The sequence below is a fragment of the Centruroides sculpturatus genome, unplaced genomic scaffold, assembly GCF_000671375.1.
Source record: "Centruroides sculpturatus isolate CEXI.00-Female unplaced genomic scaffold, Cexi_2.0 scaffold302, whole genome shotgun sequence".
NCBI classification, from domain to species: domain Eukaryota; kingdom Metazoa; phylum Arthropoda; class Arachnida; order Scorpiones; family Buthidae; genus Centruroides; species Centruroides sculpturatus.
Window position 1 is genome coordinate 353,138 of NW_019384537.1, and position 23,485 is coordinate 376,622.

At 25.4% G+C, this 23,485-nt stretch overlaps 2 protein-coding genes across 2 annotated transcripts in view; both read left to right on the forward strand.

Moving 5' to 3' along the window:
* LOC111623274 (hemicentin-2-like) overlaps nt 1-13,558 on the forward strand; it is a 140,025-nt gene extending 126,467 nt beyond the window's left edge. Inside the window, exon 14 of the mRNA XM_023365795.1 lies at nt 13,233-13,558. Within this exon, the coding sequence (XP_023221563.1) occupies nt 13,233-13,558 (326 nt within the window). The remainder of the gene's footprint in view (nt 1-13,232) is intronic.
* Nucleotides 13,559-15,073: 1,515 nt separating this feature from the next.
* The window catches only part of LOC111623275, an 11,977-nt gene continuing 3,565 nt past the window's right edge, over nt 15,074-23,485 (forward strand). The window contains exons 1-3 of the mRNA XM_023365796.1: nt 15,074-15,227; nt 22,599-22,724; nt 23,251-23,281. Of these exons, the coding sequence (XP_023221564.1) occupies nt 15,074-15,227; nt 22,599-22,724; nt 23,251-23,281 (311 nt within the window). The remainder of the gene's footprint in view (nt 15,228-22,598; nt 22,725-23,250; nt 23,282-23,485) is intronic.

The following is a 23,485-nucleotide window of genomic DNA, read 5'->3' on the forward strand; positions in this document are numbered from 1 at the left end:
TTATTTTTATATTTATTTAAAAAAATAAAATCATAATAATATATTAATATCATTTTTATTATTTATACTGTAATGTAATTTTTTTAACAATTTTAATAAAAGTTTATTAAAAAATTTTTGAAAAAATTTAATTTGTTTTTTAACTGCTTAAAATTTTAATTTTCTAATAAACTTTTATAAAAATATTTTAAAATATTTGATTTACACGAAAGCTAAACAGCTACGTTTTAGGGCCTCACTCCATGAAAACAAAATTTCAGGCCTTCCGCTCTCAAACTTATTACTACTTAGTGGGGGTGAAGGGCTTCTAAATCAAGGCCTCAGTTCTGCAGATACATTTGTAAACACAATTGCTTTTTTAGAAAATTTAATTAACTGTAATGAAAATACAGTCTTAGAATTTAGTCCTATGATGGTTAACTGACTTTTGGTCCACACTGTACTTTTTGTATTCAAAATAAAGATGAATTGGAAAATAAAATATATTTTTATTTTAGTAAAAAAATGAAAATATTCATTAATTTTGATTATTTTATTTCATTTTTCTTCTAGATTGAATTTTGTCCCTATGTGCATAAGAGGATTATAACTATAATTTAATTATATGTGTATGTGTATATATATGCTGTAAAATATGCTGTATTAACTTAAATTTTCAATATATCTTAATATATTTCATTCTAAAGTAAGTAAATATTTTTTCTAAAATAAATAAACAAATATATATAATTTTGTTTTTTGAATAAATTAAATTTATTGCTCTAGAATGAAGTGCATTTCATTAAAATGTAAATTAGCAAAAAAGAAATTCTGGTGAAAATTAGACATAATATTTTCTTATTTTATTTATTATGTACAGTACACACCTACATAAAATCACAAAGCCATATTTTCATATAAGCTTAACAAAGCTTCTGGCCTTGCTTTATGAATCTACAGCTGAGGGCCTTGCATTTTTTACATGCATCATTACTTGGTACTGTACATGGAGAGGGCCTGTTATATGTTATAGATTAGGGTTACAAGTCCAACCCTGCAAATGAAGCATACGTTTTAAAATATTCATGTTATAATACTGTACAAATATTGCACTTTATAATACAATATGTACACATATTAAAACATTGTACAATATATTAAAATACAAGAAAAATATAATAAAACCACATTTATACAAATTCAAAATACTTATTTTATTAAAGTCAAACCCCTAAACGACGGACACTGACGAGAACATAAAAACTAGCCTTTGTTCAGAGGTTATTTTGTTCAAAAATGTTCCTGAAAATGGCCGTTGTTTACAGGTTGCCTTTATTGGACGTTCGAGAAATAAGGTTTAAAAAATAATTTATGCATTTTATAATAATATTTACCGCTAAAAATTTCTTGATTATTGTGTATATAAATGAAGAGAATTAAGTAATAATTATGTTAAAACAAACGCGTAGCAACAGATGAAACCTGAAATGAAATTAAAGATTGTAATTAACATATTGATTTTATTAGTGGTACAAAGAACAATAGACTCCCCGTGTTGTTCTTCAAATTATCTAGCGAATTATCTGGTCTAATGACATCACATGACTAGTGATTTGTTTGATAGCAGATGTTTCTGAAGTATCTTTTCTTCACTGTAAACCATACATTTTAACCTCTTTTCGTTTTGAGAAGCTCAAGCACTTTAGATCATGTTTTAAGCTTCAGTTCGTCTTTATTCGATTGCAGCTTTCCATTGATTTCCTTGACAAGGAAAAGATTCTAAGCACTGACAGATATATTTGGCAGCTGAATAATCTTAATATCAGCCTATAAAGAACAACAAAAGGTCTTCTTGATCTTGTTAAGTATGTACGAATTTTGAGTAACGTTGAATCTTCCCTATTAAACATATGATTGACGAGTCTCTCGTATACATTACATAAAATTTTATTTACAAGTGATTTTTATTATGAAATTTTCTCAGATTTTTCTCCTTTAAAATGTCTGAGAAATTCGTATATCTGGTCGAATTTCAAATGAGAGTAATCTTATACAGATTTCTCTTGTGTTAAAATTCTTCTGGTAAAAATTGAATTTTGATTTTTAATTTTTTTAATATATTAAACTTCCTTCAGTTTTCAGTAAATAAATCACATCAGATTCATCAATCGAATAAATTTTTTATAAATATTTCTCTTTTCCTTTCGCGTGTTTACTAATAAAAACAAGTAAAAGTAAATTCAATTTCTTTATTTTGTTAAAACAGGTGAAAAATACATAATTTTCTGTTATGAAATTTACTGAAAATGCAATAATAAATAAATTTTTATAAATAAACTGTATAGAAAATCATATAAATTAATAAACATTTGTTTAATATACAGTAAAACCTGTACAAAACGGAAACCTGCCTAAACAGGAAAAATTCTTCGGAACGGTGCGATTTTCTATTTTTAAAAAACTTGCTCAAAAGGGAAACCTATCAAACCGGGAAAAAATCGGTACCGTGCGATCGGTACTGTTTAGACAGGTTTTTACTGTACACGTTTTAATTCAAAATTCTTGTATATTTATTAAATTATTATTATCAATAAATTGCGTTTATGAATTTTTAATTAAAAAATTATTAATTGTACTTAATTCTTATATATTTATAAAGGCTTTTTTCCCCCAATAAAATATAGAACCGAATGGTCAATTATGGTGCACACGTGTCTCGGGTTTCAATTATATTTCTTAGGTGTGAAGAAAATGATTTGATTCTGTTGAAAGTATGGTAAAATAAGGATTCTAGTTTCAAATCTCGAAGTGTTTATATGATTTTATTTGAAATTATTTTATTTAAAGAGGATTCAGGAAATAGTTTCAGGGTTAAATTGTAGGTTTTTTGGATGTAACCTTACTCCTTTAGAAAAAGCAAATCAGTCAGTTTTGGAAATGGACTTGGCTGAGATCATCACTATACTGTGGATTTGAAAAGATCATTTTCTTGTGACAGGTAATGTGTTTCAAATCGTTATGGTCCCGAATTTCGGGATAACATTATTCTCTAGACTGCTCCAAATCCAACACACTAAAAATTGATTGCGAAGTTGAATAGAGACACATAAAAATATAATTTGTCATTTAAAAAAAATATATCTAAAAAACCGATGTAAATATGGCAATTTCAACTTTTCGGTATGGTAATTTCGTGCTTCTATAATTATGAATGAATTAATTAGCATATTCATTAACAATTGCAACTTTCTGAGGAAAGGACGAGAAATATTTGCACAATACAGGGTGTCTTAAAAGTCAGTTAATCATTTCAAATGCTAAATTTTTATCATATTCAAACGACTTTGAAAAGTTCGTAGGTAATAAAATTGTTAACTTAAGTCTTTGTTCCGGCCAATAGAACGTTGTTAACTGACTTTTGGGCCACCCCTCTACTTATACTGTATATTTTTTCAAGATATGTATACTCTTACAGAGATTAAATTGTAGTCAAGATACAAATTTGTATTTATAATATTTATAACATTGTCGCGATTTATTTCAATTGTTTATACGATGATCATTTTTAATTTAATGTAAAAAATAATTCATAAAAAATATAAATCGCGAAAATGGTGAATTTCGGAATGTTGTGGAGGAAAACGGAAGAATTGACGTGATTGATTAATTGTATTTAATGCTAAGAATTGTTAATTGTCCGAAAATACTTGGTTAATGTAACTCTGATTGGAGCTAAAATAAGAAAATAATTAATTATTTATCACAAATGATTATTTTCGATTGGAAAAGGTGAAAGAAAGAGCATAAATATGGGTCTTTTCTTGATGGCTAAGGTGATTGTAAGCGTAGTGAGCTGGAGTATCTGATGGAAAAAATAAGAGAATAGCAACTGCGAATGATAAATGTTGAATTTTTGTGATATTTTCCCATTTAGAATGAGTTATAGTGTTTACTATTAGAACATTTTGAATTTGATTCCAGTCGACGTTATGCTTAAATGGTGTGTTGAAAGCAATATCGAAACTTTTCAGAATTGCTGCAGTGTAACAATTAAATTTGTTTAGACTTTTATTAAAGAATAAGCGGCATTCAATTACAAAAATAAATATATATTTGACATTGATTTTCATGATTTTTGATGAAAATAAAGACTTTTTTTAGATTTGTGAGAAATGTGCCATCTTCCAACAAAGCATTCAACACTAGGGCGATCTGTCAAGGGGGATGTCTCCCGGGAGGGTTTTCTATTTTAAGTTGTTACACACGTGAATAAAACCCGGGAAACTCCACGTGGCCAACTGCTAATGCTGCGGTGAGTTGCGAACCCGCGACCAACTGCTAATGTTCAATCCATCCGGCCACTGGTGAGCTTAGTATAATGGAGTAAAATAATCATAATTAGAGAGTTATAATTCATTTTATGATAAAAATTACGATAATTGAGATGGTTTACAAACGAAACTTCAAAAAATTCAGTTCTAGATGCGATATTTTTAAGATAGAAGCCATAAAAAATCTCAGTTTCCTTCGTTATAAATATCAGTTTTAATTATATTCGGATTGATGAAAAAAAGTCATTATTATGGCAGAAAATCAGATAATTCATTAATTTTCCTTTCTTATTAAGTAACAACTAGGACAAAGTCATCAGAAGATATTGTAAGATGAACAATTGTGCTATTAATGTTAATGCCGCTGCACTTATTCACAAAAGGTTAAAATGTCATTTACATATAAAATATTAAATTAAAGAATTATTATTATTATTAAATGATTTAAGTTTAGAAATTTTAACATTTCTTATGCTTTATGAACACTCTGTGACTGAAGGACTTCGTAGTGTAAACATATTCCAAACGTATAACCAGTTATATCAATCTGTTAATACGAATTTATTATATATATATTGGGTTCGACTTAGTGAATACTTTATACAAAATGCTCTTCAAAGTATGATATTCAAACATCAGCAATTTTATGTATAACGTACGTGACTAATTCGTATTGATGTTGAATTTATGATATAATTAGGAGAAAGTACTTTTCGTCTAGATTCCAATAAATTATATTCTTGTGGATTGACATGTCTTTGAACTAATTACCTTTTGAAATATATTTGTAATTAAGTGGTGGCGATGATGATGATGCTGATATACAAGTTAAATTTACTATTGAAACTTAATAGTAAAGTGTAGAGTAGTGTTAATTAAATTGGGAATTTACACTAATTGGTTATGAATCTATAAGCACTAAACATTATATGAACCATAATTTGAATTTTTAGAAGTAATAAATAAATAAATATTAAATTATATGTTGTTAAATGATAAAATTAGAAAATGTGTAAGGTTCCTTAAGTGTCAGGATCTGCAAATGAAGGCCTTATACGTATAGCACGAAGTATTATCTTTACATATAGTGTTAACTTCGGTTTCATAGTGACATATAATACAGTTCCATACATTGTCTTACTTATAGTATTATCTACAGATATAGTGTGATCATATATCATAATGATAAGTTTACAATATATTACTTACCAGACTGTAACACAAGTTTGAGGGTGCTAACCTAAGGTAATACTACAACCATACGAAAGTTTTATTATATTATAATTAAATATAATTTTCCAGTTAATTTATAACGAACTTTTATTTAGAATAAACGACCGGTTAATTTACTTCTTATATGGATCTACTACTTTTTAAAGTATAATTTTCTATGAATTTCCTATCAGAGATGTTATTTTATACCCTTTGAAATCCTATATCAGAAAAATAGCCATAACTTCATTCTTCCTACGCGAATATAACAAGAAAAATATACTTTTAAATTATTTCTACTTACAAAAAAATAATTTTAATAAATTTGTATAAATATATTATATTATTTATTTAATAAATTCGAGTTTTAATATAAAAAATTCAGATTCTTCGATTGATTAATTAATTTTTATATGCTTTTCACTCAGAAATAAATAAGTTTTATAAATTTAAAAATTTGAGTAATTATTCGTTCTAAAATTGTCTTTACAATATCGAAAACAATTTAAGCAATTAAAGTAGGAAAATAAAATTGAATTGCGTGACAATCAATTATAGAATGATTTTTTTTCCAGCTCGTGACTGTTTTTCTACTCAATATATTGCATAAATCCTTAAACATGTATAAATATATAACAGAACGTTTATCTGTATGTATGTGTATCCGTAAATTCTGAGATATAACTCAAATAATACGCATTACATCGTTCGTGTTGTCACGTATGGTTCACAAATATTACGCTTCATAACGTTAGTAGTGACATTACTGTGATATGGCGTAGTTTATTATTAAAAATTGTTAATTATATACCTGAAACGAGCATAAATGCGACGGTATGTAGTAACACAAGGAGCTCGTGCTTATCACGGTCTTGAAAATTTAATTTTAATGGATGTCTGTCAGCGAGGCTCCTTGCGGACAGACAACCATTAAAATAAAAATTTAGAATAATTGAATTATTCATGATATTTATTTTAAATTAATCCCCATCATTTGTTAATTTAATACATGTAATAATCATTTTTTCCCCAATTTATTCGGGGCATAATTCTTGGATGGACGTTAGAGAACAAATTACGTGAAAAGAAAAATATAAAGGATAGAAATTCTAAATATTTGAAGTGAAATATGTTTTCATGAATGACTAACTGAATTCTTAATATAAAAAGTGAGGAAGGGATAAATTTTAAGGAGAGGATATTAGCAGTTTCAAAGAAATTCCCAAATCCTTAAGTTGTTAGTAACTGAATACCACCGAGAGTTGCAGAATTTGGAATTACATTATGCAAGAGTAGAACAAAGTACAAAACAGAATTTGGTTGAGAAATGATTTTTTTGATATAATTGTCTGGAACAGGATAAAGTTTAGTGTTTTCGTGCGTATGTAATCCGGAACTGAACCATTTAAATAGAACAGAAGATGAATAAATAAGCATTTTATATTCTTCAAGTCTTAATAATATGCCGTCAGTTTGGATTGATAAATAAGAGTAGTGTACTGAATTCATAACAGTAATAGAAAAGTAATTAAGTAAAAACATAAAATGTTTTAATATCATGTTTCAAAATTGGTGATATCGCGTCCAGAATTTCGTATTAAGACACCACATCGATTGGTTCGAGTTCAAAAAGAATAAGTTCAACCTCGAAAAATCTATTACTTTTTCTAAAAAATAGCTATATTTATGCTCAGTTTATTAATAATAAACTGAGCATAAATATATTTAATCAATTTATGTTTAAACGATGGGTACGAAGCAATAATCGACACTAAATCCTTGGTTAAGTCAATGGGTGAATTATGAAGTTCTGCATCATTAAATGTGGTGGTTCGTGCTTCACCAGGGGCTAGCCGGGAATTATCATGGATTTATTCACGTGTCTAACACTTAAACAGGGGCCAGTTTCCCATTGAAAGTCTCCCCCTTTGGCAGTTTGCCCATGTGTTGCGTTGCTGTATCCCATCAAACCAAACTAAAATGAAAATAAAATTAAAATTTTAATAATAATTCGAAGGATATAAGCAAATAATTTATTTTGAAAATAGAAATTTTCAATTATTTTCAATATATTATTAACCATTCAGTAAACGAATGGATAACAATGTTAAGGTAATCCAGTATATACCATTCACTAGGATAAGATTTCTTAGTTCAACAACTAATTTAAGATGTTGTATTCAAAGGTAGATTTAATACTAAAAGAAATTTCTGATGATAATTAATTTTGTGAGTACCAATTTCATTCTGATACTCCTGAGATTTTAATCTTTCAGTATCATTGTAGATAGTTTATTGTTCGCTTGAAAGATTTAAAATACTAGTAACTTATAATGAATGTGTGCTTGCAATATACAAAATTGAAAAATTCTCAATTAAAACTCACAATTGAGAATGAAGTAATTCTACAAGCATGACATTATGGAAAATTTTATTTATTACTTTAATATAAATTCTTTAGTTAATATAATTCTCGGATTTCTTATTATTTTTATTCAAAATAATTGTTTTGTTAATCTAACTTATAAGTCTCTAAGTGCAGTTCCAATCAGATTGCATCAGCTTAGGTGTTTAGGTGGTCAATTCCAATCAGACTGTCTGACGATCGATCTTAAACAGATAGTTTCCTTGTCTGAAATCTTTCTAACATAATATAAATTTATACTATAAATTAAGGTAATTATTTATACTAATTTATATAAGTGCAGCATGATTAATCATTATACAGGAGTAATTGCATACACTTTTCTTACACTTGTACTCCAGCAAATGTTGAGTATATTAAAAAAAATTGTTTAAGAGAGTTACATAAGCTATAATCATTATCGTAATTGTAATTTTGGTCATAGTTTCTCCATTATTTTATATATACAATATCCTTACAATTTTAATGGTACTTTTCCATTGCTTAAAACACTGAATAATTATAATACTATAAAAATATAATATTAAATAATTATTCACTAAATTACAATTCGATTTTTAAAGCAGAAACTATAAAATTTATTAATAATATTTGAAATTTTTGTCGAATTTTTAGTAAAAAAATAAATTTTGACTACGTGGCTACTCTATCAGCATCATATTCTCATATGTTGATGTTTCTAGCTCATAAAGTAAAAATATGAGATTTTTCCATTCGATCCGCCCTACCCGCTTCTATATCTTTACTATATAAAAATTTCTAAAAATTTTTTATTATTTCTACTGAAACTACAAATTCAACAGAATTTAGTAATCCATTTCTTGTATCCTTTCATGACTGTAATTTCAAATTGCTCTCTAAAAATAAGATAATATACAGAGTGCAAATTAATTCTATGATTTATAAATTTAATAAATTGATTAATATAATTGTCAAGAACAGATTTATAATTTGAAATTTTAATATTTTCCATAAGAGCTAATGTATTTCCAATGGTAGAGCACGTTGCAGAGGATGTCACTTCTTAGTACACATCTGGTCAAGCTTTAAGAAGGGAAAAAACAAAATATATATATATTTTTTGGGGGATTTTTATTTTACTGATTCCATTTAATGCTTCTTTAATAAGTATTGAATTCCATTTAATACTTATAATAACGTAAAGAAAGGGATTTCAAAATGGATCATAAATCTAATTCATTTGATATGTGGATAATGTTTTTTGCATCAATGCAATTACAAGAGATTCTTTCTTCTTAACTTCCACTTTGCTCAATCTCTTCATTAACGATTTAGATGAAAAATCGATCGTTAGATAAATCAATAGATGAAAAATTCATCAATATATACGTTTAACAAAGGGAAAATTGTATAAGAGATGAATTATTTATTAATTGTTAAGACGAAAAAATGGCAATTTTTAGATCAGAAAATAAAATTCCATATTTTACTCAATTATTTTTATAAATAATTCATATATTATTAACATATATAATTGCTAAGATAGGAATTTTTGTAGAGTTAATGATTCTAGAAAATCTAGATTTTTAGTGAATATTTCTTAAATTTTCTGAAATATCGAATGGATAAATTTTACTGATCTATTTATTAAAATATTTGATAAAAAGTTTTACAATTTAAAAAAAGAATTTGTTTAAATAAACAAGAAGTTCTGTATTGTATACAATATGAAAATTTGTTTATTTGCATATTGTATACACGAGACGATGTATGTTTATGAATCGGTGATAAATTTAAAATTTCCAGAAAAATATATTTAGTTTTATTTTGTAAAGAACGACGAACTGTTAAAATTTTTTTATATATAAATATATCATACATTATAGCAGAATGCGAAATTTTCTATCTGGAGTTTATTAGAAAATGCCATATTTCATTACACGATTCCATCCTTAGATAGAATAGGATTGTCTTGTCTGGATATAGTTACTGCAGCAATATAAAAAAAGGTCAATAAAAAAACTATTTACACCAGATATCATCCGAACATTTTCTTTTCTCATTGGATTTTATTTTTTTCCACAACAATCAATTTTTCCACTTCTTTGTGCCTTTTTTCCCCTTTAATATCTAGAAAAAGATGATTATCTGTAAGGAAATTTTAATATATTTTTCACAATTTCTTTGATAAAAATTTAATGATTTTTTTTATCTGAATTTATATAATATATAATTAATAACCCCGCTTTTATAACATTAAATTTGTAGGAAGTTATCCTGGTTTGCATATTTTTTATTAAAAAAAATAAATTGATAGTAAAAATTGTCTTTAATTTACTCTATTGTATAGGAATTAGGGAATTATTTACTCTAATTCTTATACAATAGACTAAATTAAGGACAGCTTTTACTATCAATTTTTTTCAATTTTTCGGTTATAAATGATTTAATAAATGATATACATCATTGCTCGTGTTTTAATGTAGATTAATTATAAATTATTCACTGTAAATTGCTGTATTGTTGTAAATAATGTTTAATGTCAAAAATAGAAAAATGGAAAGATAAAAGATCAATGACCCGAGGTCAAGAGTCAACCGAATTTTCAGAGCTTACACAACACCTCATTTATTGATCAGATCTCTCATCGTCTGTCATGTGCTATTTGATTCACACTTGGTGTTCTTTTTCGTTTATTGACAAGAATACTTACATGTTGTTCTTTACACTTACATGTTGTTCTTTCTCGGTCCTAAATTCCTTCATCTTTATCTTTTCGTTTTTTATGTTTATCTTTGACAAATACTTGATTATTCTAATAAATATCTTTATTTTCTATGCACTTTGTCTTCCAACAAATGGCGTAACACTATACGTGCTTCTGCGTTTATAGAATTTCAATATTTAACTAAAATATCGTTATTTAGCAAGTATTGAATTATAAAAAAAAGAAGAAAAAACATCGTAATTTTATTTTTAAGATGTAAAATCTTTATATTTGAGTTTAGCGAAAGGGAAAAAAATTAAGTCAATATTTTTTCTTGTAATTGTATCTTTTATTACACGCAGTCAAATTTCTATTTAGAGCCACCGCCTCTGAAATTAGCGCTAAATCAGAATGCAGTATATAAAACAATATGAATTATATATTAGTGATCCACGTAAACATTTCAAAAACATTTGATATCGTTTACAATACAAAATTGTACATTTAATAACTCGAGAGCGTGCTGTTAGAATGGCGCTATATCGAGGTGTTTGAATGTACTTTTATTTAAAACATTCAAAGAATTGATAAATTATATTTTTAAGTACGAATTATTAGACGAATTAATTTTGTTGATTAATTTCTTCATCCACGTCAACGGTATTTACACTTCCATTTATCTCTTACGTGTATTTTAACACCGAATTTTAAATTAAACGATTTATTAATTAATTTCTACTATTCTAATCGAAGAAAACATTAATTTTGAGCGTAATAAATCGATTGAAATCGCATTAAATTTACCCAAAATGTCCAAAAAATAAATAATGAACAGGTTATTTAACACGGTGATTCGAGATGAGAAATCAGGAAATTGTGGATCAGCATTTATAGGCACTTGCACAGGTGAAGTCCGGAACTAAGTCTAACGACGAAGATATATCAACGCCTATTGTTCGTTGGTTCTTATCTAACCCGAGGCTAACATTCCAGGAAACAGCTTATTGGAAATCGATGCTGTGCTATTTGTTTCCTATGTTCCTTTGGTGAACATCATATTGACTTAAGTTGCATTTTGCTCTTTAATAGTGAGCTGGAGTAAAATAAGTTTATTGACGTTCAACCGATTGGTCAAGTTGTTGCTTCTTATCTCTGCCATGGCTGATTTCAGAAACGCCTTTCTCCAATAAGAGTGTTGATAAATATTTATAGATTGTTGACCCCTGATCCTTACGATGTTTCTTTGTGATAGTCATCATTAGATGAGTTATTCTGTACGATAGTGTGAGTGGGTAAACATTTTTATATAATATACCACTCTATACATATCTACGTCCATAAAAAAATAAATAAATATTCTGGTATTTTTTATGGCGCTCTTTTACTATTTATGTAGTATTGAATGGGAAATAAATCGCGTATCTATCATTTTATGTATATAAAATTTTATTATATTTGACTATTTTATATTGGAATAAATCATTTATTTTTTTTATTTTATATTTACTAAAACGTCACCAGTTTTTGGGATGCAATTTGAAAAAATTGTAGATCTATAAATTTCCTGTCTGTTTGTCTGGCCTTCCTTAAGCTCGAGAACGGTATTAGGCAGATGAAAATCGAGATTAGATAAGAAAGTTTAGGGTGCAAAATGCCTGATTAGTTGTATACGAAGACCGGAAATCACGTGAATTACATTCAAAATTTTCCCCCTGAAATGAGATAGATGATAGGCACGACTCTACTGCTAATAGGAAAAGCATGATCTACAGGGGCAAGACACTAAAAATGTGCTATCTGGATCATATATTTTACATTAAATAAATCAAAAACGTGATAAAAAATTGCAACCCGGCATTGTAATGATGTCACAATAATTTTTGCTCGTTTTCGTATAATATATTTTAATATGGAAGCTTAAATATAAATAAAAATAACCTTGTTTAATCAATAAATTTTTTAAAATTTTCAAATCAGTAAACATTCTAAACATTTATTTTATTAAATATATATATTTTTATATGAAAGATATATTGGAATCATTTATCATTTGATTATTTTCCTGGAGTATAATATATAATATATTTAGAAGTAAATTGATTACACCTAGTAGTGGAATTAATTTTGGTCTCAGGAGATGGAATCTTGCAACTGAAACATTTAAGCCAAATATCTTACCATGGGGATTAATAGCAGTTAGATACAGACATTTTGTTTCCTTCATCCTTCTTTCATCATTTACTATGACTTAATTTATTTTATTTTTTTAAAGATGTCTGATTTGACAACATTTAGAGACAGTCATTAATAATGATAAATTATTTCACTGTGTTATATACAGCAATATAATTTATAATGTTTTAATATTAAAAAAACAAAAATTAAGCCAATAAATTACATAAATAATTACAAAGTTTAGCTTGTAGTAAAGTATTTTTCTTCAATTATTTATTTATTTATTAAAGTATTATTCCGGGTGTTCTTTAGGGAGGGGTGAGTACAGTTTACTCGTCTTTTTTGAAATAAAGTAAAAATTAGATACTATATTTAAGAAGTAGAAAGTACAATATAAAAAAGAGTATAGGAATTGCAGATATAGTTTTGGATATTTTTTCAGCACCACCGGACATTGTACAGAACTGTACAGTTTTAAACGAAACTGAAGAATCATTGCTTATTGATTGCATAGAGGGATACGATGGTGGATTGATGCAAATATTTAACATAGAAATTTACGACGAATTGCTGTCTAGACTACAAATGAACACGACGTCGGTGCATCCATTTTTTCAACTTCATGGCTTATCGAGTGGAAGGACTTACAGAATAATGATCTATTCTGTCAATTCTAAAGGAAAAAGCATACCTTACTATCTGTCAGCCAGCACGTTACAACGTGCCGCAAAATTAACAGGCAAGATAACTTCTATTAATGTGTGTTAAATTTTAATGACTTTGCTGATGCTAAAATGCTCTTTACACATATTTATTTATTTATTATTTTTTCTCGCAGAAAGTGTCGTACGTGATACTTCGTTATTCGCGAAAATTAATCTTATATTAATAATTTTCTTCACTTTTAAACATTTTTTTTTTATATCTGAAAATTTACTAAAATTATTTTAAAAGAAAAACCTCAAAAAATACAGTCGACACACTTTAACAATATTAATTTTTATTATTTATAATTAACAATATATATTTTTTTAATATTTAAAATTACGTAACACACTTTTCATACATTAAAAATTGTTTTCGTAATTAATATAAGTATTTTACTTATTTTTATAAATTAATTATTGATAAGTCATCAATATGACTTTTAAAATATTACTTTCCAAATTATTTATTATTAAAAATAATTTTTAAAATATTTATCAAGTTTGAAATTCGTCTCGACTCTATATATATAGTTACATGTGATGTTTACTCAAGCAGACTTACAGATACATACTCGATATGTACATATATATATACGTAGCGCCTGTGTGTATGCGTGTTTTAATCACGTATATACAGTGTATATTTGTAAAATTTCTAGAGGGGATGATCACTCTCATAGGCTTAATTAGTATCTCATTTAGGGGATGGTGGGTTTAAGATCATGGTAATACTACTATTGCAGTTGGAAAAGAATAACGAATTAATTAAGATAGCTTACGTGTATTGTAACAGGATTTTGAACCACTTTAAAACATGTGTTCAGCACTAAAAGGACACCTCTAAGCAATTCTCCACCAGGTTTCTAGTCCAGGAGGAGATCATTAGCTGTGTTTATCTTAAACATTTCTAAATATTACTGTCCAGCAGTAGACAAGAGAACAAAGCGAAACGAAGGAGCGCTATCGAAAAGCAAACAAAATGGCTGCTAACCATTTCTGTTGGAAAACACGTACAATTTAGACGTCACAAATGATGATTACACACTTACACGTAGAAAACAATTTTGTACGTTGTATAAAATTAAACTTCACACTGACGAGTTTGATAAAGAAGCTATCCACAGTTGGCACACCCCATTTCTGTACAGCGGTGGATATGAAAAGTAGAAAGGAAAATTTTCCAGCCCTCTTCAAATCGCACACTTATATGTATATACTTTATCTAAATATAAGTATTCATGTTTATTCTATATATGAATTTTCAAGCTTGATAAAAGTGTATATATATACGTATATTATAACATATATGCACACATAATATTGTAAAAGTAACAAATCACAGAAATTCTTTTATATAAGTTCTTTCAAAATTTATTGTTAGGCAAATTACACTTGTTAGAGTTCTTCCTATTGATCAAGTTGAATGTCTGGCAATTCTTTGTTTTTTTCATTAAGGAAAATGATTGTGTATAAGGATGTCAATGATTAAATAGATAAGCATTTTAAGATAATTTGGTTTTTTATTCGAGAAGAAACCTTAATACANATTTACGACGAATTGCTGTCTAGACTACAAATGAACACGACGTCGGTGCATCCATTTTTTCAACTTCATGGCTTATCGAGTGGAAGGACTTACAGAATAATGATCTATTCTGTCAATTCTAAAGGAAAAAGCATACCTTACTATCTGTCAGCCAGCACGTTACAACGTGCCGCAAAATTAACAGGCAAGATAACTTCTATTAATGTGTGTTAAATTTTAATGACTTTGCTGATGCTAAAATGCTCTTTACACATATTTATTTATTTATTATTTTTTCTCGCAGAAAGTGTCGTACGTGATACTTCGTTATTCGCGAAAATTAATCTTATATTAATAATTTTCTTCACTTTTAAACATTTTTTTTTTATATCTGAAAATTTACTAAAATTATTTTAAAAGAAAAACCTCAAAAAATACAGTCGACACACTTTAACAATATTAATTTTTATTATTTATAATTAACAATATATATTTTTTTAATATTTAAAATTACGTAACACACTTTTCATACATTAAAAATTGTTTTCGTAATTAATATAAGTATTTTACTTATTTTTATAAATTAATTATTGATAAGTCATCAATATGACTTTTAAAATATTACTTTCCAAATTATTTATTATTAAAAATAATTTTTAAAATATTTATCAAGTTTGAAATTCGTCTCGACTCTATATATATAGTTACATGTGATGTTTACTCAAGCAGACTTACAGATACATACTCGATATGTACATATATATATACGTAGCGCCTGTGTGTATGCGTGTTTTAATCACGTATATACAGTGTATATTTGTAAAATTTCTAGAGGGGATGATCACTCTCATAGGCTTAATTAGTATCTCATTTAGGGGATGGTGGGTTTAAGATCATGGTAATACTACTATTGCAGTTGGAAAAGAATAACGAATTAATTAAGATAGCTTACGTGTATTGTAACAGGATTTTGAACCACTTTAAAACATGTGTTCAGCACTAAAAGGACACCTCTAAGCAATTCTCCACCAGGTTTCTAGTCCAGGAGGAGATCATTAGCTGTGTTTATCTTAAACATTTCTAAATATTACTGTCCAGCAGTAGACAAGAGAACAAAGCGAAACGAAGGAGCGCTATCGAAAAGCAAACAAAATGGCTGCTAACCATTTCTGTTGGAAAACACGTACAATTTAGACGTCACAAATGATGATTACACACTTACACGTAGAAAACAATTTTGTACGTTGTATAAAATTAAACTTCACACTGACGAGTTTGATAAAGAAGCTATCCACAGTTGGCACACCCCATTTCTGTACAGCGGTGGATATGAAAAGTAGAAAGGAAAATTTTCCAGCCCTCTTCAAATCGCACACTTATATGTATATACTTTATCTAAATATAAGTATTCATGTTTATTCTATATATGAATTTTCAAGCTTGATAAAAGTGTATATATATACGTATATTATAACATATATGCACACATAATATTGTAAAAGTAACAAATCACAGAAATTCTTTTATATAAGTTCTTTCAAAATTTATTGTTAGGCAAATTACACTTGTTAGAGTTCTTCCTATTGATCAAGTTGAATGTCTGGCAATTCTTTGTTTTTTTCATTAAGGAAAATGATTGTGTATAAGGATGTCAATGATTAAATAGATAAGCATTTTAAGATAATTTGGTTTTTTATTCGAGAAGAAACCTTAATACATAATAATCTACAAAATTAAATATTCAAAAATTCATTTATTAAAAGAAAAAAAATGTATAAAACATAGGATTAAAGGTAATAAAAAAGAATTAAGTAAAGTAATAATTCGAAAACAGTAATTTGTTTCAAATTTAAACAAAAACTGTATTATTTTGTTAGAGAGAAAAAAATAATATACATAATTTTTTATTTATAAAATGATTTTTTACAATGAATTTAAACAATAAGAAGCCGAAAAAATAATAGAATTAATTCCTACAATGTGGATTTAAAACATTAAAAATAATCTTATATTTTTATAATTTAAAGTTATGAGTCAATAAAATTAGAAGAGGACATTAAAACAATTCTTGAGCATTCTACAAACATTAATATTACTTTAGAATATTATTTAAAATTAATATAACAAGTTTTCCAATTTTATTTTAAATATATTTTAAAAATTCATATTTAAATTATAAATACATATGTTTTATTAGTTAAAATACAGACAGACAATCATACTTCAACAGAGCTATTTATGTTTAAATTAGAAATTTATACAATTTACTAGTTAAATTATGAACTGTAGTAAGTACGAATGTCTGTCTGTAACTCAACTAATTATATATAATTTAAATATAAATAGTTTGACTGTATTAAGTAGGTATGTTTCTTATTTAAATTATAATTTTATTCGTACTTACTACCATTTTTTCACGTCTTATTTATAAAATTAATTTCAAAAAAATGTTTTAATTATACAACTAAATTGTTAATTATTTAATTACAAAAAAGTATTTAATTCTAATTTTTTAATTTAAAAATAATTATCTTAAAATAAATGTTAAGATAAAGGAACTTAATTTAGATTTTTCTAATTTTCATCCTTAACGTTTCAATCTCTATTTTTCAGTCTTAATAAAAGAATAAGATTGAATTGTAAATGTTTGAATAGAAAATAAAGATTTCGAAGCTTCGAGTCAACAAGAAAATTTTTACTTTCCAACATTTTCTTTCTTGATTTTAATGTAATTAATCATACTTTAAAATTAAAAAAAACATGTCAATAGATTTTATCACGATTCTTCTTACAGAAAACAGATTTTTACAAGTATTTTTACATAGTTTTTAATTAAAAAATTATTAAAATTTTAACGTAAAATATTTAAACATTACGTAATTAAGACATTCACAAAATTAATTAATCATTTTAATTAATTATTTTCTTTAAAATTAAGAAATTAATACATAAATTAACTTTATTAATGTTTTATTTAATGATAGACTTTATGTTTAAATTAATAACGAAGTTGGCCGAAAAGATAATAATTGCACCCCTTTTAAGTAAAACGATTTCGATTATTTAAAAATTTTAAATAATAATAATATTGTGTAATATTATTTAAATATTTTTATTTATATATATACATTTATATTTAAGATATACTCATTGTAAAAATTGCATTTTATTATTTGAGGAAACGAATATTGTTAACAATAATAATTATAGTGGCAATATCAATAAGCATTAAGTTTAATGAGATTGTTTTCGTCATGTTATTAAATTTAATATCATTCCTTTGTCAAATGATAATTTTCATTTCTAAGTCTTTCTCTGATAGGAAGAAATTTGCAGAAAATTCATAAGAGAAATGTCGTAAAATCTAACGACTTCTTTATATTATTTAATGTTTTTTTAAGGAAATATCTTTAAATATTTATATATTAAATTTAAATTAATAAAGATTTAATACTTTATATCAATCTAAGGCATGAAAAATCGTGAATAACTCTTCAAATTTTAAGTTTAAATCCTTTATGTTGGATACTTAATTTCGAATTATGTTTAATTATTTTGTGTCGAATATTTTAAGCGATTTTTGGTTTTTATTTGATAATTAAAATCGTTATAATTACTCCAAAAAGAATTTAAATGAATAAATATTTATAGTTTTATATGTAGCTAATGCACTAGAAAACAAAGAAAAAACCATTATCAGCCATTAAAATAAGTAAATATAACTGTTTTACAAGCAAAATATTATACAAATTTCCACGTAGGACGTTTATATTTATTTATTTTGATAGAAAGAATAAACATTTATAATCAATTATTGTTATTTGGTGATGTAATCCCATTACTTTCATCCAATGCAATTGAATAAAGCATTCTTACAGTCAAATATATTATATTTATCTTTATATACTAAAATGAAGTCAATAGCTTACACTTAAAATATTTAAATATGGTGAAAAATAAGTGCTAATATATATATTTACATTGAATTATTGCCTCTGTTGTTCACCATGTACAGTACAATATAATACATTAAGTTATCCTTTATTGCTGTCTCTATAGAATATCTTTAATTAAATAATGTGAAAAATTATAAAATTTAATAATAAAATATAAACAAAATTAAGGCTGAAAAAATAGAAAATTGAGATTTTTATATTTTCATCCCTCTATTTCTCACCCCCTTTAACAGGTATAAAACTAATTTTTATATTATAAATTATATGTAATCTTATTTTTAAATTATAGAAAAATAATTTAAATATATTACAATTTATCTTATTATTATATTAATCAATAAATTGAATCTGGAAATACTCCAGATATGTTAATAAGGTTGTAATTAAATTAAGTAATTCAGAAAACACCATTAAAAAAATATTTGCAAGACTTATTACCGTGTCTGCAACTAGAATTAAGATCTGACATTTTGGACGTAGAATAACTTTAGTTTAGAATTTTTAATGAAAAATAAAAATAAGTTTTAAGAAGTTATAAATTATAATTTTAATAAATCAAAGAAAATTTATATAAGAATTGATAAAATGTGTCAATCTGTATGTACAATATCTTTGATTTATCTAAAATAATAATTCTTTGTCGGCATATTACTCGATAATTTTCTAGAAAATTGATAAATGGGAATGAGATGTCGAATAATTTGTTTATGTTCCGTCTGAACGAGATTAAATTATTTTAAAATAAAATATCACTAACGGAATTTTAATTTAAACAGGAGAAAAAAGAGATTCATGATGGTTCTGTTCGTGACATACACGTGATATATTCATGATGATAATATATTCATGATATATTAATTTACATTCTTTAAATGCAGATTATGTATATTCCTTTTACTTCCTTCCTTTCTTTTACTTACGAAATAGTTATGAATCTACTAAAATCTTTAATGAAACGAAATATCTGGCGACAGAACACGCTAAGTCATGACAAAATTATGTATTCAATATTCCACATTCACTACTACTGCCTCTACTACTTCTATGATTATAGCTACGAAAAGTAGTTTTGTCAGATTTCTTAATCATTTTTGACTTGCAACTGTTTATGTAATGCATTAAAATGACAGTAATATATTATAAAATAGAATGTTTTCAGGTAGAAATTCGAAAATATTTTAAATATTTAGCCTATTTTCTGAATTAATTTAATGCATCTTTGATATTTTCATTAGTTTAGTGCTTTTCTCTTACAATCCTATTAATGTGCAGTGTGTACTTTCTTTCTATATATATTTTTTTATTTTTCAACAGAAATTCATTTTATTTTTACAAGTTTTGTTTCGTGAAATTAATATTTATGAAGGTAATTACCAAAAGTAAATTGTAGAATTTATATATTATAATTCAAATCAACATTTATCTGATAAAATTTAGATGAAAAGTCTTCTTTTTTATATCCCTTTTCATATTGTAAATATCCGGTAACCATCGAGAAATATTTGTATTTCTATTGAAACATAGCAGATACCAAAAGCATAAGACCGATTTTTAATGCTGCTGATACGTTAGAGACACATCTCCAGATGTGACTGAAATATGCAGACGTTATACAAGTCTCAATCCCCAAAATCCCTACAACATTTGTTGTCGCACAGTCAAGATATCATCAGAAACGTCAGCGAATTTTTTTCTTTTTACTTCTTATTTTTTTTATAACTTTGAAAATTGCATCACTGAAAATTCGCAAATGGATTCATATTCGTATTCTATTCAAGTCTGATTTTCTGTTAGGATTCTGAATAGTGTATAGGATAAAATAACCAGAGTGAGAGAGTGAGTGAGAGAGGTATCGATTCACTTATTTTTTTTATGTTATGTATCTATATTCTGTATTTGATTGTTATGTAAAAAATTCAATTGTGTAAATTTTTTTTCTAACAATATAATATTAATAAATTGTATTCAATGTCTTTTGAGTAATTTACAATTTTATGGACTATTTCACAGAATATCTTTAATATAAATCATATTACAATACAAAGAATTTATTTGAAATCTGTTGATTTCAATGGATTTCTCTTCTTCTTGTAATAATAATATTTAGAATTTTTTAGTAATATATTTAATGTTTTTTTTAATTTTAAAATGGAAGCTATTATTATTATTATTCCTATATAATAATGCAATAATAATTCCTGAATTAATTAAAGTGTAAAAATAATGTTTCCCTTTATATAAAAGCTTACTAAAATTGAGAGAATTTCTATTAAAATATGTTAATTTAAATTAACTCTTCCTTTTTCTACAATAATATTAAAAGAATTTTTTAGTAAATTAGTTAATTTATTTTTGTTTTTAAACAGTAGAAGGAATTATTATTATTTTTATTACATTTGTATAAAATCCAATAATAATTCCTTCCATTCCTAAATTAATTAAATCTAATAATAAATATAATTTATATAAGTTATACTACAACAGAGAAAGGATTTATTTACAGTCTGTTAACTCTTTCTGTTCTTTTTATAATAATATTAAATCAATTTTTAAAAGATTTTAAAGTAAATTATTTAATTTTTAATTTCAGGAATGGAAGGTATCATTATTATTAGACCAGTGTTAGGTCTCCTTATNGTTATACAAGTCTCAATCCCCAAAATCCCTACAACATTTGTTGTCGCACAGTCAAGATATCATCAGAAACGTCAGCGAATTTTTTTCTTTTTACTTCTTATTTTTTTTATAACTTTGAAAATTGCATCACTGAAAATTCGCAAATGGATTCATATTCGTATTCTATTCAAGTCTGATTTTCTGTTAGGATTCTGAATAGTGTATAGGATAAAATAACCAGAGTGAGAGAGTGAGTGAGAGAGGTATCGATTCACTTATTTTTTTTATGTTATGTATCTATATTCTGTATTTGATTGTTATGTAAAAAATTCAATTGTGTAAATTTTTTTTCTAACAATATAATATTAATAAATTGTATTCAATGTCTTTTGAGTAATTTACAATTTTATGGACTATTTCACAGAATATCTTTAATATAAATCATATTACAATACAAAGAATTTATTTGAAATCTGTTGATTTCAATGGATTTCTCTTCTTCTTGTAATAATAATATTTAGAATTTTTTAGTAATATATTTAATGTTTTTTTTAATTTTAAAATGGAAGCTATTATTATTATTATTCCTATATAATAATGCAATAATAATTCCTGAATTAATTAAAGTGTAAAAATAATGTTTCCCTTTATATAAAAGCTTACTAAAATTGAGAGAATTTCTATTAAAATATGTTAATTTAAATTAACTCTTCCTTTTTCTACAATAATATTAAAAGAATTTTTTAGTAAATTAGTTAATTTATTTTTGTTTTTAAACAGTAGAAGGAATTATTATTATTTTTATTACATTTGTATAAAATCCAATAATAATTCCTTCCATTCCTAAATTAATTAAATCTAATAATAAATATAATTTATATAAGTTATACTACAACAGAGAAAGGATTTATTTACAGTCTGTTAACTCTTTCTGTTCTTTTTATAATAATATTAAATCAATTTTTAAAAGATTTTAAAGTAAATTATTTAATTTTTAATTTCAGGAATGGAAGGTATCATTATTATTAGACCAGTGTTAGGTCTCCTTATTTCTGTTGTCATCATTTTAGTTATCATAACAGTAATTATCACAGTTTTTCTACAAGTACGAAAGAAACGTAAGAGACAAGGTAAGAGAAGAACATTTTTACAACAACTTTTAAAGAATATTTAACAAATACTTTACATGATTGATTACAAAAGCATTTCTTCTTCTTTATATTATTATTTTTTTCCACCTTCTTAATTTTCTTCTTGAGCTTCCATATTTAAATCAAAATTAATGTTGCTTAGCAACATGTCGATAGTATTAACAGATGGTGTGCGATGAAAGTATTTTGCATTTTAAGTTGCTAAAATAGAATATTTTATTTCTTGATGGTAATTAATCCGTGGAGTGTATACTCATGTAAAACACATGAACATTAATCAAAAAATTATTTTTTTTATTTCATTTTATTATTTTTTTAATAAAAAACATTGTCAGATGAGAAATGTTTTCATTGTTCTTTCACTTAAGATCGATTAAGATATTTTTTTATTATTTTTATTTTTATTTTTTTATAAAAAAATTTGACGTAAATTAATAAAATTCTTTCTTAAATATTTACTTTAATAAATGTAAAAGGTAAAAAGCTAACAGTCTAATGTTTTTAGGTACCAGAAATTCTCCAGGAGTTGCAGATAAGTAAGTAGAAATTATTTTAAGTGCTAAAATATGTAATAAATTATTACTTATCCTTTTAATGATTTATTAATTATTCTAAAATTTTAAATATTTTGGTACTTTACATAATTTTTAAAAAAGTTTTATCTTAATATTTTTAAAATATAAAAATATTTTTTTGTAACTTTATAAAATTAAAAATAAATTAAATGGACTTTAAATATT